The 16,729-nt window shown below is 46.2% G+C and overlaps 1 protein-coding gene across 3 annotated transcripts in view; it reads left to right on the top strand.

Moving 5' to 3' along the window:
- Positions 1 to 15,066, top strand: part of exd3 (exonuclease 3'-5' domain containing 3) — a 617,516-nt gene extending 602,450 nt beyond the window's left edge. For all 3 annotated transcript variants that reach the window (XM_038781915.1, XM_038781916.1, XM_038781914.1), the window contains one exon: positions 14,505 to 15,066. In XM_038781915.1, coding sequence (XP_038637843.1) covers positions 14,505 to 14,848 — 344 coding nt within the window. In that variant the 3' untranslated portion in view covers positions 14,849 to 15,066. The remainder of the gene's footprint in view (positions 1 to 14,504) is intronic.
- Positions 15,067 to 16,729: the final 1,663 nt, after the last annotated feature.

Below are 16,729 nucleotides of genomic sequence, written 5' to 3'. Positions count from 1 at the left end.
CAGACAACACTTAGAGAGCAGGACAGGGGCAGATCAGAAGCATCACACCCACCACGTGGCTTAGAGCAGACTGGTTAGTTAGACTGAGTTACTATAGCAAGATTAGCAGGAGAGTCGAACTCATAGAGAACTGTGCTAATGGTTCAATAAATCACATTGAACTTACTTTAAAGTCTGCAGTATCTTTTGGTCAAAGATGCATTGAGTTGCAGCCTGTGTTATCCCAGAGTACAGAACACAACATGGTACCAGTAGAGCCTGTTGAATCTATATAGTTCAACTCCGCAAGATCCGTGACCACCAGCAACAGCACCCAGGCAAGATGATCGAGATTCCAGTTCCTCAACAGCTTAGATATCACGGCAATCTCAGTGCCAACTGGCGTGCATTCAAGCAGAGATGTGAAATTTACATGGTAGCATCCGATCCTAAATGGCGTGGCCGATGCTGAGAAGATAGATCTTCTACTCACCATTGCGAGCTGAAAGTGCAACAGAAATCTTCAACTCCTTCAAGTACTACAAAGGGCAGGACCAGAGAGACTTCCAGACAGTCCTGGACAAGTTTGAAAACTGCTGCGAAGTGAACACAACAGAAATCGGTAAAACTGCCGCCTATACTCACCACGAGGCAAAGGTAAGCTTGCAACATAAGCACACGGCAATTTTGATTGGCAGCCATCTTGCGCATGGAGCCGCACACGCGCAGTTCCTGAGAAGACGCAAACCGGTGAAGAAGTGTTCTGCGTCTGCGCAAGAAGCTGCGCATGCGCAGTTGCAAAAAAAGCGCACAATGAAGGAAAAGCGAACTGCACATGCGCAATCCATTCCGATGCTCTACGTCACAAGCGCCATGACGTCAGAGGCCCCGGACCATGCCCACTTAAAGGGGAAATGTCCGAAAATCGCGAAAAAGAATTTTAAAGCCAGAAAACAAAGGCTTCACAATTCCCATACAAGATGTGCGACATCTCAGCGAGACTGACAGATCTCAGCTAGTATGTACAGAGGCACTCGACAATCAAAGTGAGGCTACTAGTGACTCCAGTGACGCCACGTTAATTCAAACCTGATCTACTCGAGCCTCTCCACAAGAACCTGAAATGACTCCAGACGGGGAGCATTGACAAGCCAATGATGATTCAAGTGAACCGGACATGACTCCAGACGGGGAGCATTGACAAGCCAATGATGATTCAAGTGAACCGGACATGACTCCAGACGGGGAGCATTGACAAGCCAAAGATGATTCAAGTGAACCGGACATGACACCAGACGGGGAGCGCCGAGGAATCAGAGACAGCACGCTCAATGAAACAGCAGATGCCACAAAAGACACTGACACATGTAACTTTGTGAAGGACTCAAGTTCTCCACTCGGTGTGGTCATTGAGTGCCACAAACACCAAACAACATAACCTACAAAGACAACAGCAAGAAGCATACCAGAGGCAACAAACACAACAACAAGCACGTCAATAACAACAATGACAACAACAATAGAATGACAACTGGTACGACATGGTACAACTCTGCCCAAGCAGGACAATGTTACTGCTCAGCTCTGAACAATGGCGAGATTGCAAACATACCATGGCATGTCACCACATCTGACCAATTCACCAGCTTTCAGGACAGATGTCATCAAGAATTGCTACCACAAGCATAAACAAAACCTCACACAATGAATTGATGTGACCATTTCTACACCTCCTGATGACTTCTTGGTTACGTAAACAGCAGGACACTGATGGCGTTCACAAAGGAATGGCAACATCAACACTTCCATAACAGCACAAGAAAGCCACTCGACCGTGTAAATTCATGAACTTTGGACTCATAACAATTATTTGGTATTGTATAATTCTCATCCAGCATTAGGAGAACTAAACTGAAAATTTCAGTTAAGCACCTATTTTATGGAGAGAGACAGCAGAAACTGGTAATGTTCCAATAGAGGATGCAAAGGTTCAGGAGGTGACCCTGTGGAAGGAAGGATTCCGGATCCAATTGGTACAGAGGCAAGTTCATTTCAACATGTTCCTTCAAGTTACAGATTCTATAAGAAACGGGCACAAACTCAGGAGAGGCGAACCAAACAGATAATTCAGATTGAACCACTTAAATACAAGTTGACCACTGTGTGGGGACTGTACATGTCGGTAGTTCAGAACTTATTATTTCAGTAAATTAAGAGAGGGGATTATAAACTATGTTTCCGAGACAGCAGCACTAACTAGCTGGCCTCCAGTGTTGTTTCCCTAGTATTCAGCTGGTTCTAGTACTTGTTTCCCTAGCACTCAGCTGAGAGACTATGGGCTGGATTCTCTGTTTATGAGGCTAAGTGTTGAAGCCAGCTGAGGATGTGTGTTTTACATATGGGGCGTTTTACGACAGAAAAATCAGTGCAACACCTACACCGATTCAGCTACTTTCAATAGGCTAGCACCGTCGCCACTTGGAACGCAATCAATTCCATGAAAAGCGGTGCCGGATTCTGCAGGTCCATGATTGGCGCACATGAGGCTCTCACACTGCGGCAGCACTGAAACGATCTTCATCCTCCACACACACCGTCCCAGCCAACAAGGTGGCTGGAAGGAGAGCTCTATTATGTATTTTCTTTTATTTCCTTTTCTTTTCTTGTACTTAATGATCTGTTGAGCTGCTCGCAGAAAAATACTTTTACTGTACCTCGGTACACGTGACAATAAACAAATCCAATCCAATCCATTGGGGCTGCCGTGGGTGTGGCCCTGGGTAGTCCCCTGGTGAGTGGCGGCCGGTTGGGTGGGGTGTTTGGGCTGGGGGAGCGGGGGGGGGGGGGGGGGGGGGGGGGGTGCAGTGTTGGGCGCACCCATATTGCTGGTGTCACTGTAGAATCAGGGGCCGAGGTGGGTGGTCAGTGGGTGCACAGCAAGATGGATGCTGTAATGGCGTTTGGTGCCTGGGCACTGGCCCAGTCCTGTGGGGTGGTACCCCGGCCACTCGCCCTGTTCCCATCTCCCCCAGCCTGCACTGCCGGTGTCCGGGCCGGCAGCCCACAGTCACTCCACTCCTTTTCCTACCTCCTCTCTCTCTCATTCAGCAGCCACAACGCCAGGGTCACGATACTTGGGACCACAAGTGACCAACACCATCGGGAACTCGGCCCATGAGGCGGTGAATCTCGGAGGGCACTTACATTCAAGACTTATCGCCTTGGCCCACTGCAAGGTCCACTGCAGAAGGGCCACGCTGGGATATACTTCTATAAATCCACAGCCATGTGAATCCTGGCCCAGAGGGACATGGTCATTTTGGCCCATTTGCATCCTCCCACAGGTGAACTTCGATCTTGCTGCCAATGGGGAGGAGCATTGGAGACAGATTGGGCGCCAATCCTTTCTTATCCCCTGGAACTCCATTGCAGGCAGTGGAGAATCTGACCCACTGTCCTGATGTTCCCTATATTCTCTCCTCTCAATCTACCTGTGGGATTTATGTCTGAAAGCTTTGTGCTCTTTAGAAGGGCTTTACATGACCATACGTACTGGGGTAGTGCAAGTCCATAGGGTGGCTGTGATGCAGAAGGAGGCCATTCATACCATGAAGTCCATGCCAGAAATAGTTTGTCAGAAACACTGTCGCAAGAGAAATACTGCAGATCATCACAGAATGCAGAAACTTTCCAGCATTCTCTGTTTTTGTTTCAGATTCCAGCATTCACTGTCATTTGCTTTTATGTCAGAATGACAATCGTGAGAGGCGTAAATGTGAAATGAAATGAAAATCGCTTATTGTCACGAGTAGGCTTCAATGAAGTTACTGTGAAAAGCCCCTAGTCGCCACATTCCGGCGCCTCTCCGGGGAGACTGGTACGGGAATCGAACCGTGCTGCTGGCCTGCTTGGTCTGCTTTAAAAGTCAGCGATTTAGCCGAGTGACCTAAACCAGTATTAGAAAGGTTATTAACTGGAGAGCCTGTTACGTTTGGGGCGAGCTACGGTTCTTAGTGTCAGTGGCTGACATGGGCAGGAATGTTGTGTACTGACTCTACTCGTCTATTGCAACCTCTCACAGCCCTGTAAAACCACAAATATTTTGCAGGCAATTCCACTGGTCATAAAGGTGTGTCATTTTGCAAAATACATTCCTTTGAGTATAGCTCATATTTCATGAGCTGAAAACCTCTCAAGTCCTGCCGAGATACTTGTGTCAGAATTGCTCCCACCCTCATCCTTCATCCTCTACATTCTAGTTGTTCTGAGTTAGAGCGTGGGATCTCTCCACTCTCTGAAACCTTTGAAACTTTTGTTAATGTGACACTTTACAATGCTCTGTATTATGACATCGCCTCTGTCCCCTTGTACCTTATTTTGACACATTACAGAGCATGCCTTTTGAAACCCTTGAAAAGTCTGCAGACTCGCACCTACCTGTAGCTTTAAGCATGGACTGCTGACCTCACTGGCAACTCCTTTCTCTTTCAACTAAGGGTGGCATGGTGGCACAGTGGTTAGCACTGCTGCCTCACAGTTCTAGTAGTCCCGGGTTCAATTCCAGCCTCGGGTGACTGTGGAGTTTGCACTTTCTCCCCGTGTCTGCGTGGGTTTCCTCCAGGTGCTCCGGTTTCCTCCCACAATCTCTTTAGATTAGGATTAGGATGCAGGTTAGGATTGGCCATGCTGATGCAGGTTAGGATTGGCCATGCTCATGCAGGTTAGGATTGGCCATGCTCATGCAGGTTAGGATTGGCCATGCTCATGCAGGTTAGGATTGGCCCCTTAGTGTCAAAAAGGTTAATGGGTTACGAGAATAGGGTGGAGGTGTGGGTTTAAGTAGGGTGCTCTTTCCAGATGCCGATGCAGACACGAAGGGCTGAATGGCTTCCTTCTGTACTTTCGGGATTCTATGAAAAAAAGCGATATACTGGTACCAGGCCAGTTGAGAATTTTCCTTGTCCCACTCTAAGTGTCATCAGGGACATCACAACAAAGCCATATATGCCCACCTCTGACCTCCACACTCTGGCATCTTCCAGGGATAGTGATCTGAAATATGAGCCCAGGCTGAGATTCTCCTACTTAGCCTGGGAACTGTCACATCAAAGGAAAGGCAGGGTGGGTAACAGGAAAACAGGATCAAATCATCCCTTCTTGTAACATGAGTGTAGCTGAAATCGGCACGTGAGGCTGTGAAAAAAAGTGCAGCTTAAGAGAGTGCAAAGGTCAGGAACTTGATGAGTGTTGGAATTTGGAATTCTTCAGCTACTTTGCCTCAAACATGGTTCAAGCAAGTTTGAGGGTACAAGTATTTAAAACTTTGTCCAGTGTTTACTCACAAGCACTGAAAAAAAAAAATTTTTTTAAATTCTAGACTAAGATAAGTGCGAGCAGGCTGTGTGTGTGTGAACTGCAGTCTGTGGAAGTGGGCAGAAAAACTGCCCCGAGCAAACACATTGACAGGAGTCATTGGACTATTGTGAAGTTTGTAGACACTTCAACACAAAAAGGGAGGGAAAGTATAACTAACAATTTGCTCCAGAGTTCGGTCACACCTCGTAGAGGAGCATTCAGAACGAGATTGGGGTGGCCAATTGTGGACAAAATAAGGGCAACCCAGGTGTATGAGAAAACAAGGATCAGAGAAAATGATTGTATTCAGCAGCCACGGTACTTGTTGCCAGTGCGGATAAAGACTCAGAAGGACAGCCCGAATGTGGATCATGGCAGACCAATGACTGAGCTTTATCATTAAGGATAGGGTGTCAAACACCTTGAAATTTTTCAGCTAGCCTGTGAGCCACATGGATTTGTCATGAGTAGATCCTAACTAATGAATGGAATTCAATCTTCTAAAGAGGTGACTAAAACTCATGGAAAGGGTATGTCCGTGGATGTTACTTCTATGGGCTTGCAGAAGGCATTTGATAAAGTTATTCATAACCGGCTGCTGGCTCAAGTAGAAGCTCATATTGGCCTGGTAAGGAAATGGCTGAGTGGCAGGAAATAAAGCACATTGGGCAAAATGTGACTTGTGCTTTTCAAGGATCTATGTTGAGGCTATGTTCAACTATTCACTGTATTCATTAATGAATCTGATGTTAGAATGGAAAACCACGTATCCAAATTTGCTGATGACACAAAAACAGACGGCATTGTAAGTGATGCAGCTGAAAGCCTAATATTCTGAAGAAATATTGACCTAGATCTCTGCCCTCCATATAGCCGGAGACCAGAGGTATTTCAAAGAGATACATGGTCTATTTGGAAGTCCCGATGTAAGCAAATCCCCAGTATGCAAACATGGTTGATCATCAAGTTCAATACCCTGATCCCGCCTTCCTCCCCATATCCCTTGATCCCTATCGCCCAAGAGCTATATCTAATTTCCTCCTTGAAATTACACAGCATTTTGGACTCAACAACTTTCTGTGGTAGTTAATTCTACAGATTCACCACTCTAATTTCTCCTCACCTCAGTTCTAAAAGGTTTACCCCTTATTCTCAAACTATGACCCCTAGTTCTGGACTTCACCACCATTGGGAACATTCTTTCTGAATCTACCCTGTCTAATCCTGTTAGAATTTTATAAGTTTCTAGGAGATCCCCTCTCACTCTTCTAAACTCCAATGAATATAATCCTAACCGATTTAGTCTCTCCTCATATGGCAGTCCCACCATCCCAGGAATCAGCCTGGTAATCCTTTGCTGCACTCCCTCCATAGCAAGAGCACATAATACTCCAGGTGTGGTCTCACCAATATCCTAGACAATTGAGTTAAAACATCTCTATTCTTATACTCAGATCCTCTTGCTATGAAGGTCAATATACCATTTGCCTTCTTTACTGCCTGCTGCACCTGCGTGCTTACTTTCAGCGACTGGTGCACGAGGACATCAAAGTCTCATTGAGTATCCAACTCTCTCCATTTATACACATTCAAATAATAATCTGCCTTTCTATTCTTGCTACCGAAGCGGCTAACCTCACATTTATCCGCATTATACCGCATTCGTCTGCCATGCATGTGCCCACTCACTCAGCCTGTCCAAATCCCATTGAAGCATCTCTGCATCATAGAACATAGAACATTACAGCGCAGTACAGGCCCTTCGGCCCACGATGTTGCACCATCCTGTGAAACCCTTCTAAAGTCCCTCTACACTATTCCCTTATCGTCCATATGCCTATACAATGACCATTTGAATGCGTTTAGTGTTGGCGAGTCCACTACTGTTGCAGGCAGGGCATTCCACGCCCTTACTACTCTCTGAGTAAAGAACCTACCTCTGACATCTGTCCTATATCTATCTCCCCTCAATTTAAAGCTATGTCCCCTCGTGCTGGACATCACCATCCGAGGAAAAAGGCTCTCGATGTCCACCCTATCTAATCCGCTGATCATCTTGTATGGTTCAATTAAGTCACCTCTTAACCTTCTTCTCTCTAACGAAAACAGCCTCAAGTCCTTCAGCCTTTCCTCATATGATCTTCCCTCCATACCAGGCAACATTCTTGTAAATCTCCTCTGTACCCTTTCCAATGCTTCCTATAATGTGGCGACCAGAACTGCACACAGTACTCCAAATGCGGCCGCACCAGAGTTTTGTACAACTGCAACATGACCTCATGGCTCCGAAACTCAATTCCTCTACCAATAAAAGCTAACACACCGTACGCCTTCTTAACAACCCTCTCAACCTGGGTGGCAACTTTCAGGGATCTATGGACATGGACACCGAGATCTCTCTGCTCGTCCACACTACCAAGAATCTTCCCATTAGCCCAGTACTCTGCCTTCCTGTTATTCCTTCCAAAATGAATCACCTCACACTTTTCTGCATTAAACTCCATTTGCCACCTGTCAGCCCAGCTCTGTAGCTTATCTATGTCCCTCTGTAACTTGTATCATCCTTCTGCACTGCCCACAACTCCACCGACTTTAGTGTCATCTGCAAATTTACTCACCCATCCTTCTACGCCCTCCTCCAGGTAATTTATATCCTCCCCACAGCTCACCCTCCAACCCAACTTTATATCATCTGCAAATTTGGAGATAATACATTTAGTTCCCTCATCCAAATCATTAATATACAATGTGAATAGTTGGGGTACCAGCACAGATCACTGCGGTACCCCACTAGTCACTGCCTGTCAATCAGAAAAAGATCAATTTATTCAAACTTTTTGCTTCTTGTCTGCTAACCAGCTTTCTATCCATCTCCAGACACTACCGTAATCCCATGTGCTTTAACGTTACATATTAATCTGTTATGTGAGACCTTGTCAAAAGCCTTCTGAAAGTCTAAACAAAACACATCTACCGGTTCTCCCTGGTCAATTCTATTTGTTACATCTTCAAAGAATTCTAGTAGTTTCTTCAAGCATAATTTTCCTTTTGTAAATCCAGGCTGACTTTGTCTGATTTCACCACTGGTTTCCAAATACTGTGCTGTGAAATCCTTGATAATGGACTCCAGCAACTTCCTGAGTACCGACGCTATGCTCACTGGTCTCTAGTTCCCTGTTTTCTCTCTACCTCCCTTTTTGAATAGTGGGGTTACATTCGCTAACCTCCAACCTGTTGGAACCATTCCAGACTCCAAAGAATTTTGGAAAATGACCACCAATGTTTCTAGGGCCATTGGGATGAAGATTATCAGGCCCTGGATATTTGTCTGCCTTCAATCCCATTAATTTCCCCAAAACCATTTCTTTACTAATATTAATTTCCTTTAGCTCCTCATTACAGAACTTCCGGTACATTATTCATGTCTTCCTTTGTGAAGACAGAAGCAAAGTACAAATTTAGTTCCTCAGCCATTTCTTTGTTCCCTGTTATGAATTCCCCCATGTCTGACTGTCAGGGACCTACATTAGTTTTATTAATCTTTTTCTCTTGACATACCAATAGAAATGTTAATGTTCCCCGGTATTTACTTTTAAATTGTAATTTCCCCTTCTTAATCAATCTCTTTGTCTGTCTTTGCTAAATTTTAAATTGTTCCCAATTCTCAGGTCTATTGCTTACATTCATTATGATCATGGCTGATCATCCAACTCAGTAACCTGTTCCCAGCTTCCCCCCATTGATCAGTTTCATCCTAAGTGCTATATCTACCTGCTTCTAGAACACATACAATGTTTGGCCTCAACTACTTTCTGTGGTAGCAAAATCCACAGGCTCATCACTCTCTGGGTGAATAAATTCTCCTCATCTCAGTTCTAAATGGTCTACCCGTATCCCTCGACTGTGACCCCTGGTTCTAGACACCCCCGCCATTGGGGACATCCTTCTTGCATCTACCCTGTCTCGTCCTGTTAGAATTTTTTAGGTTTCTATGAGATCCGCCCTCATTCTTCTGACCTTCAGCAAATATAATCCTAACCACTTTAATCTCCTCGCATGTCACTGCCGCCATTCCAGGAATCAGTCTGGTAAACCTTCTCTGCACTCTCCTTTGCAAAAACATCCTTCCTCGGGTAAGGAGACCAAAACTGCACACAATATTCCAGGTCTGATCTCACTAAGGCCCTGTATGCTTGCAGCAAGACATCCTGCTCCTGCACTTGAGCCCTCTGGCTATGCTGGCCATCAGACCATTTCCCTTTATTACCTGCTGCAGTTGCATGCTTACCTTCAGTGACAAGGATTCTCAGATCTCGTTGCATATTCGCCTCTCTCAATTTATAGCCATTCAGATAATCTGCTTCCTGATTTTGCTACCAAAGTGGATAACCTCACATTTATCCACATTATACAGCAGCAGCCCACTCGTCCAACTTGTCCAAATCACATTGAAGGATCTCTGCATTCTCCTCACAGCTCACCCTCCCACCCAGCTTTGTGTCATCTGCAAATTTACAAATTCATCTAAATCATGAATATATATTGTGACTAGCTGGGGTTCCAGAACCTATCCCTGTGGTAACCCAATGGTCACTGGCTGCCATTCAGAAAAAGACCCATTTGTTCCTACACTGTTTCCTGCCTGCCAACCAGTTCTCTATCCATCTCAATACACTACCCCCAACCCCATGCGCTTTAATTTTATGCACTAATCTCAAAGGTGCAAAGGGCCAAGCAGTTGCCATACCAGGCTGTAATGCAGCCAGATAGGATGTTTTCTATGGTGCCCCTGTAAAAGTTGGTAAGAGTAAATGTGGACATGCCGAATTTCCTTATTTCCTGAAAAAGTTTAGGCGCTGTTGTGCTTTCTTGGTCGTATATCGATGTGGGTGGACCAGGACAGATTGTTGGTGATGTGCATACCTAGGAATTTGAAGCTGTCAACCATCTCCGCCTCAGCACCATTGATGCAGACAGGGGTGTGAACAACACTTCGCTTCCTGAAGTCGATGACTAGCTCCTTAGTTTTGCTGACATTGAGGGAGAGATTCTTGTCGTTACACCACTCCATAAGGTTCTCTATCTCCCTCCTATATGCTAACTCATCGTTCTTCAAGATCAGACCCACTACGGTCGTGTCATCAGAAAACTTGTAGATGGAGTTGGAGCCAAAATTTGGCACACAGCCATGTGTGTATCAGGAGGGCTAAGTACGCAGCCTTGCAGGGTCCTGGTATTGAGGACTATCGTGGAGGAGGTATTGTGGTTTATCCCTACTGATTGTGGTCTATGGGTCAGGAAGTCGACGATCCAGTTGCAGAGGGAGGAGACAAGTCCTAGGCTTTGGAGCTTTGGTATAAACTTGGCTCTGATTATGGTGTTGAAGGCGGACCTGTCGTCAATGAATGGGAGTCTGATGTAGGAGTCCTTGATGCCGAGATGCTCCAGGGATGAATGACGGGCCAGGGAGATGGTGTCTACTGTGGACCGGTTGTGGTGGTATGCAAATTGCAGTGGATCTAAGCATTCTTGGGGTATGGAGTTGATGTGTCTCATGACCAACCTCTCGAAGCACTTCATAATGATCAATATCAAGGCCACTGGACGGTAGTCATTGAGGCACATTGTCTGATTCTTCTTTGGCACCAGTATGATGGTGGTCTTCTTGCAGCAGGTGGGAACCTTGGAATGGAGTAGGGAGAGGTTGAAGATGTCCGCCCACTGGTCCGCACTGGATCTGAGTGCATGACCAGGGACCCCGCCAGGTGCCGTCGCTTTCCAAGAAGACCTATCTGTGACAGAAGGTATGGGTGTGTCCAAGGCTGCTGGGCAGTTCACAACGGTTTGATGCATTGAGTTCATCGGGGAGGGGTGTGCTGCTGCCGGAGATTCTGCTCGGCTTCGCTTTGTAGCCCATTATGTTGTTTAAGCCTTGCCTCAACCGACGAGGGTTTGTGACTCTAGCTAGTCTGATATTGTCTCTTGGCAACCATGATGACTTTGCGGAGGTTGTACCTGGATTTTCTGTATAGGTCAGGCTCACCTGTCTTGAATGCCTCAGACCTGGCCTTCAGTAGGGAGTCAATCTCCCAATTAAGCCATGGTTTCCGATTGGGGAACATACATACTACTTTCTTTGGCACACAATCTTCTACACACTTCCTGATAAAAGTCTGTGACAGTGGTGGCATACTCGTTTAGGTTGGTCGCTGAGTTCTTAAGTATGGACCAGTCCATTGACTCCAATCAGTCATGTAGGAGCTCTTCTGTTGCCTCGGATCTGCACTGCAGAATTTACTTAACGGGATTCTCCCGCTTAAGTTTCTGCTTGTATGCCGGGAGAAGGAGCATCGTCTTATGGTCCAAGCATGATTTTTCTTTCATATATACATACTTACTCTATCCAACCCTGCCACTGTTTTCCAAGTGTTCGGCTATTAAATCTTTATAATGGACTCTAGCATTTTCCCCACTACCAACATCAGGCTGACTGGTTTACAATTCCCTGTTTTCTCTCGACCTCCCTTTTGAAATAGTGAGATTACATTAGCTATGCTCCAATCTGTAGGAACTGTTCCGAGTCTATAGAATCATGGATGATGACCACCAACGCATCCACTATTTCTAGTGCCACTTCCTTTAGTACTCTGGGATGTAGATATCAGGCGCTAGGGATTTAACAGCCTTTAATCCCATCAATTTCTCCAACACCATTTGCCTACAAATAATGATTTCTTTCAGTTGCTTCCTCTCACTAAACCTGTGTTCCCCAACATTTCTGACACGTTATTTGTGTCCTCCTTTGTGAAGACAGAACCAAAGTGTGTATTTAGTTGGTCAGCCATTTCTTTGTTCCCTATTATACAATCCCCTGTTTCTGACATTTGTCTTTTTCCAATCTTTTTCTAATTACACACCCATAGAAACTTTTCCAGTCAGTTTGTATGTTCCCCACAAGTTTACATTCATACTTTTCCCCTTCTTGTGGGCGACATGGTAGCACTGTTGCTTCACTGAACCAGGGTCAAAGGTTAGATTGCGGCTTGGGTCACTGTCTGTGCGGAATCTGCATGTTCTCCCTGTATTTGCGTGGGTTTCCTCCGGGTGCTCCGGTTTCCTCCCACAAGTCCTGAAAGATGTGCTTGTTAGGTGAATTGGATATTCTGAATTCTCCCTCAGTGTACCTGAACAGGTGCCGGAGTGTGGCGACTCGGGGATTTTCACAATAACTTCATTGCAGTGTTAATGCCTACTTGTGATTATTATTATTAATCCTCCTTTGATGAATTCTAAACTGCTCCCGATCCTCAGGTCTTTTGTTTTTCCTGGCTAATTTGTATGCCACTTCCTTAGATCTAATACTATCTCTAATTTCCCTTATGAGACATAGTTTGATCACCTTTCCTATTTTATTTTTTGCGCCAGACAGATATAAACAGTTTACTCCTGCTCTCTTTGAATATTTGCCATTGCCTATCCACCGTCATCTCTGTCAGTAAAGTTTCCCAATCCATCACAGCCATCTCACGCCTTATAGCATAGTAGTTTCCTTTATTATGATTCAGGAGCCTAGTGTCAGAATCAGTTACTTCATTCTCCATCTTGATGAAAAAATCTCTCATATTATAGCCGCTCATCCCCAAGGAGCCAAACACAACTAGATTGGCAATTATTCCTTTCTCATGACACCCAGTTGAGGGTGGTCTGTTCTCCAGTTAGTTCCTCAATGTATTGGTCCAGAAAGCCAACAGTCTACACTCCAGGACTTCCTCCTCTGTAGTATTATTACTTATTTGATTTGCCCAATCCACATGCAGATTAATGTCACCCATAATTATTGATGTTCCTTTGACACGTGCTTCTCTAACGGGAACCTTTACGGGAAGTTTAAACTTCCGATTGCTCGTTTTACCTTTCCCCAATTGTTCTGTGATTGGCCTGAACTCAACTTCACCTTGTAGGTTTGGACTGCTTACTGTAAAGTTATGCTGGTTATTCCACAGAATTAATTGAAGCTTTTACGAGCAGGTATAAAACCAGCAAGACTCTAAATCGATGAGCAAAGTCGTGTCAAAGTACTCCAGAACCCACAGAGAAGGGTCTGCAGGAAAATCAATGCTCCACACTCTGCACAGGAGGTCCGATGGCGCATGCCGCTCCAGGGAAGATTTGACCTATTACTAAGTTAGTAAATGGACAGAATTGTGACAAATCGATTTCAGTGTGGGTACAGGCATGGTCATCCATGTTGCATCTTGAAAGAGATAGAAGAGGATAATTTCTAAACATTGAAAAGTTTAAAGCAGTAGAGGACAAAAAAGCTTTTGGGGACTAGTGCACAGGTTATTAAAATGTCATGAACAGGTACATTAAATAATCAAATAGGCAATTGGAATGCTGGCCTTTTATCCTGACGTTATCGGTAAAAGTCATGCTTCAGTAATACAAGACCCTGGTTGGCTGATATATGGAGTACTGTGAGCAGTTCTGGGCACACCTTTGGAAGAATAAGTTAGACTTGGAGGTCGTGCAGAGATTACAGCGCTTGTTCCTGGAATTTCAAAAGTTAAGGAGTGATTTGATTAAAGTTTTCAAGATATCAAAGGAAACCGAATGGACAGATGCAGAGGAACTGTTCTCACTGACTTTCGAGTATAAGATGGCATGGTTGAAATTGATAAAGCGATGGCATTGGATAGGCTGGCTGCATTTAATGTTGACATGAGATGGATCCAAGGATACTGATGGAAGTGAGAGTAGCCAAATATCCTTCTTCTGCACTAACGTTTCTGTAATTTTGCTGCCTAATCTAAGCATTGCAAGCCAATTACAGTGTCTCTGACCCAACTAGGATCTCAATACACTGTGCAGGAACCGGACTTGATTCAGTCCCATACCAACACATTGTTTGAGATATACTGAACAAATTGTCCTTCTTATTACTCAACAAAACAACATGACAACATGTACCAGCTGCTACACCCTGCCTGATGTAATTACATCCTTGTAATATACCGTACCCTCAATTCTATTGGGCTAATTGATGCAACAGTTCTGAAATGTAAGACGGTGGATAGGCATTGATGAGGTTCTTATACTGAATGGTGCTGAGGTGTGATAATCACCACTCTCTAATCCTTTCCCTTTGTTTATTGTGCTCTACTTTCCAGATCCGCCAACTGCAGTGAGAGGGGTCTCCGGTACAAACCAGACCAAGGTGTCTTCGCAGAGAGAAGCTGGGAAGAGCCTGGGTCAGACTGGCAGCTGCTCCTACAATCCCAGCTGTCACTGGGCAGAAAGTTCACAACTCAACATGAAAACTCTGAGGTTTACGAGTGGTGCAATCTTGCAGGTGAAAGCCATTCCACCTGGGATCCTGGACAAGGTCGACATGTTTTATTGCTGTACATCATGTGGCAAAGTGTTCTGGGAGGGATCTCACTTCAGCCGAGTGGTGTCCCAATTCCAGGAGGTTCTGCACATCACAGATGATACAACATTTTACCATTTGTAGCATCTTTCGGTGCTACAGTTGATATTTTACCTCCATTGAAAGCCAATGCTGGTCGTAGATTAGATAGAGAAAATGAGAGTTTGTATTTTATCACCCTGACCTTACCATCCACCTGCCCCTTCCCTCCCCGTCACACCAACCCTCACCTCCTTGTCCCACTGACCTTCCCCGTCCCACTGACCCTCCCCGTGCCACTGACCCTCCCCGTCCCACTGACCCCCCCCCCCCGTCTCCCTGACCCCCCCCCCCGTCTCCCTGACCCCCCCCCCGTCTCCCTGACCCCCCCGTCTCCCTGACCCCCCCCGTCTCCCTGACCCCCCCGTCTCCCTGACCCCCCCGTCTCCCTGACCCCCCCGTCTCCCTGACCCCCCCGTCTCCCTGACCCCCGTCTCCCTGACCCCCGTCTCCCTGACCCCCGTCCCCCTGACCCCCCCGTCTCCCTGACCCCCCCGTCTCCCTGACCACCCCGTCTCCCTGACCACCCCGTCTCCCTGACCACCCCGTCTCCCTGACCACCCCGTCTCCCTGACCACCCCGTCTCCCTGACCACCCCGTCTCCCTGACCCCCCCGTCTCCCTGACCCCCCCCGTCTCCCTGACCCGTCCCCCTGTCCCCCCCTGTCCCCCCCGACCCCCCCGTCCCCCTGTCCCCCCCGACCCCCCGTCCCCCTGACCCCCCGTCCCCCTGACCCCCCGTCCCCCTGACCCCCCGTCCCCCTGACCCCCCCCGTCCCCCTGACCCCCCGACACCCCGTCCCCCTGACCCCCCCGATCCCATGACCCCTCGTCCCACTGATCCCTCGTCCCACTGACCGCCCCCTGACCCCAGTCCCCTGACCCCCTCGTCCCACTGACCTCCATCCCCGGACCCCCATACCCCTGAACCTCTTGTACCCCTGAACCCCTCCACCACCTGCCCCACCATCTCTGTTCTGAAGCTGCTCTGTGTTACTGCTCTCCTTAATTGTTTTAACTGTTGTTTTAATGGGTTCAGAGCCTGTTGTGAATCAATGGCAGAGGAGGTTCTGCAAAAGTTCAGATAATTTGTTTTATAATGTCCCTGTGTAACATTTCAAATCAATAAATGTTTACAAATTTGCAGTACTGTCTGGTGAAGAGAATGTTTCTGTCACGATCTAACAACTTCTGCTGCTAAAGATTTACTTTCAAATATTTTGAGAAAAATTCTAACCAGATGAATAACGTTATATTTTCATAGAATTTTAGAATTGGTACAATACAGAACATAAGAACATAAGAACTAGGAGCAGGAGTAGGCCATCTGGCCCCTCGAGCCTGCTCCGCCATTCAATTAGATCATGGCTGATCTTTTGTGGACTCAGCTCCACTTTCCCGCCCGAACACCATAACCCTTAATCCCTTTATTCTTCAAAAAACTATCTATCTTTACCTTAAAAACATGTAATGAAGGAGCCTCAACTGCTTCACTGGGCAAGGAATTCCATAGATTCACAACCCTTTGGGTGAAGATGTTCCTCCTAAACTCAGTCCTAAATCTACTTCCCCTTATTTTGAGGCTATGCCCCCTAGTTCTGCTGTCACCCGCCAGTGGAAACAACCTGCCCGCATCTATCCTATCTATTCCCTTCATAATTTTAAATGTTTCTATAAGATCCCCCCTCATCCTTCTAAATTCCAACGAGTACAGTCCCAGTCTACTCAACCTCTCCTCATAATCCAACCCCTTCAGCTCTGGGATTAACCTAGTGAATCTCCTCTGCACACCCTCCAGTGCCAGTACGTCCTTTCTCAAGTAAGGAGACCAAAACTGAACACAATACTCCAGGTGTGGCCGCACTAACACCTTATACAATTGCAACATAACCTCCCTAGTCTTAAACTCCATCCCTCTAGCAATGAA

Source organism: Scyliorhinus canicula, chromosome 21, assembly GCF_902713615.1.
Source record: "Scyliorhinus canicula chromosome 21, sScyCan1.1, whole genome shotgun sequence".
NCBI lineage: Eukaryota > Metazoa > Chordata > Chondrichthyes > Carcharhiniformes > Scyliorhinidae > Scyliorhinus > Scyliorhinus canicula.
Note: the sequence above shows the minus strand (reverse complement) of the source record. Positions and strands in the feature narration are given on the sequence as shown.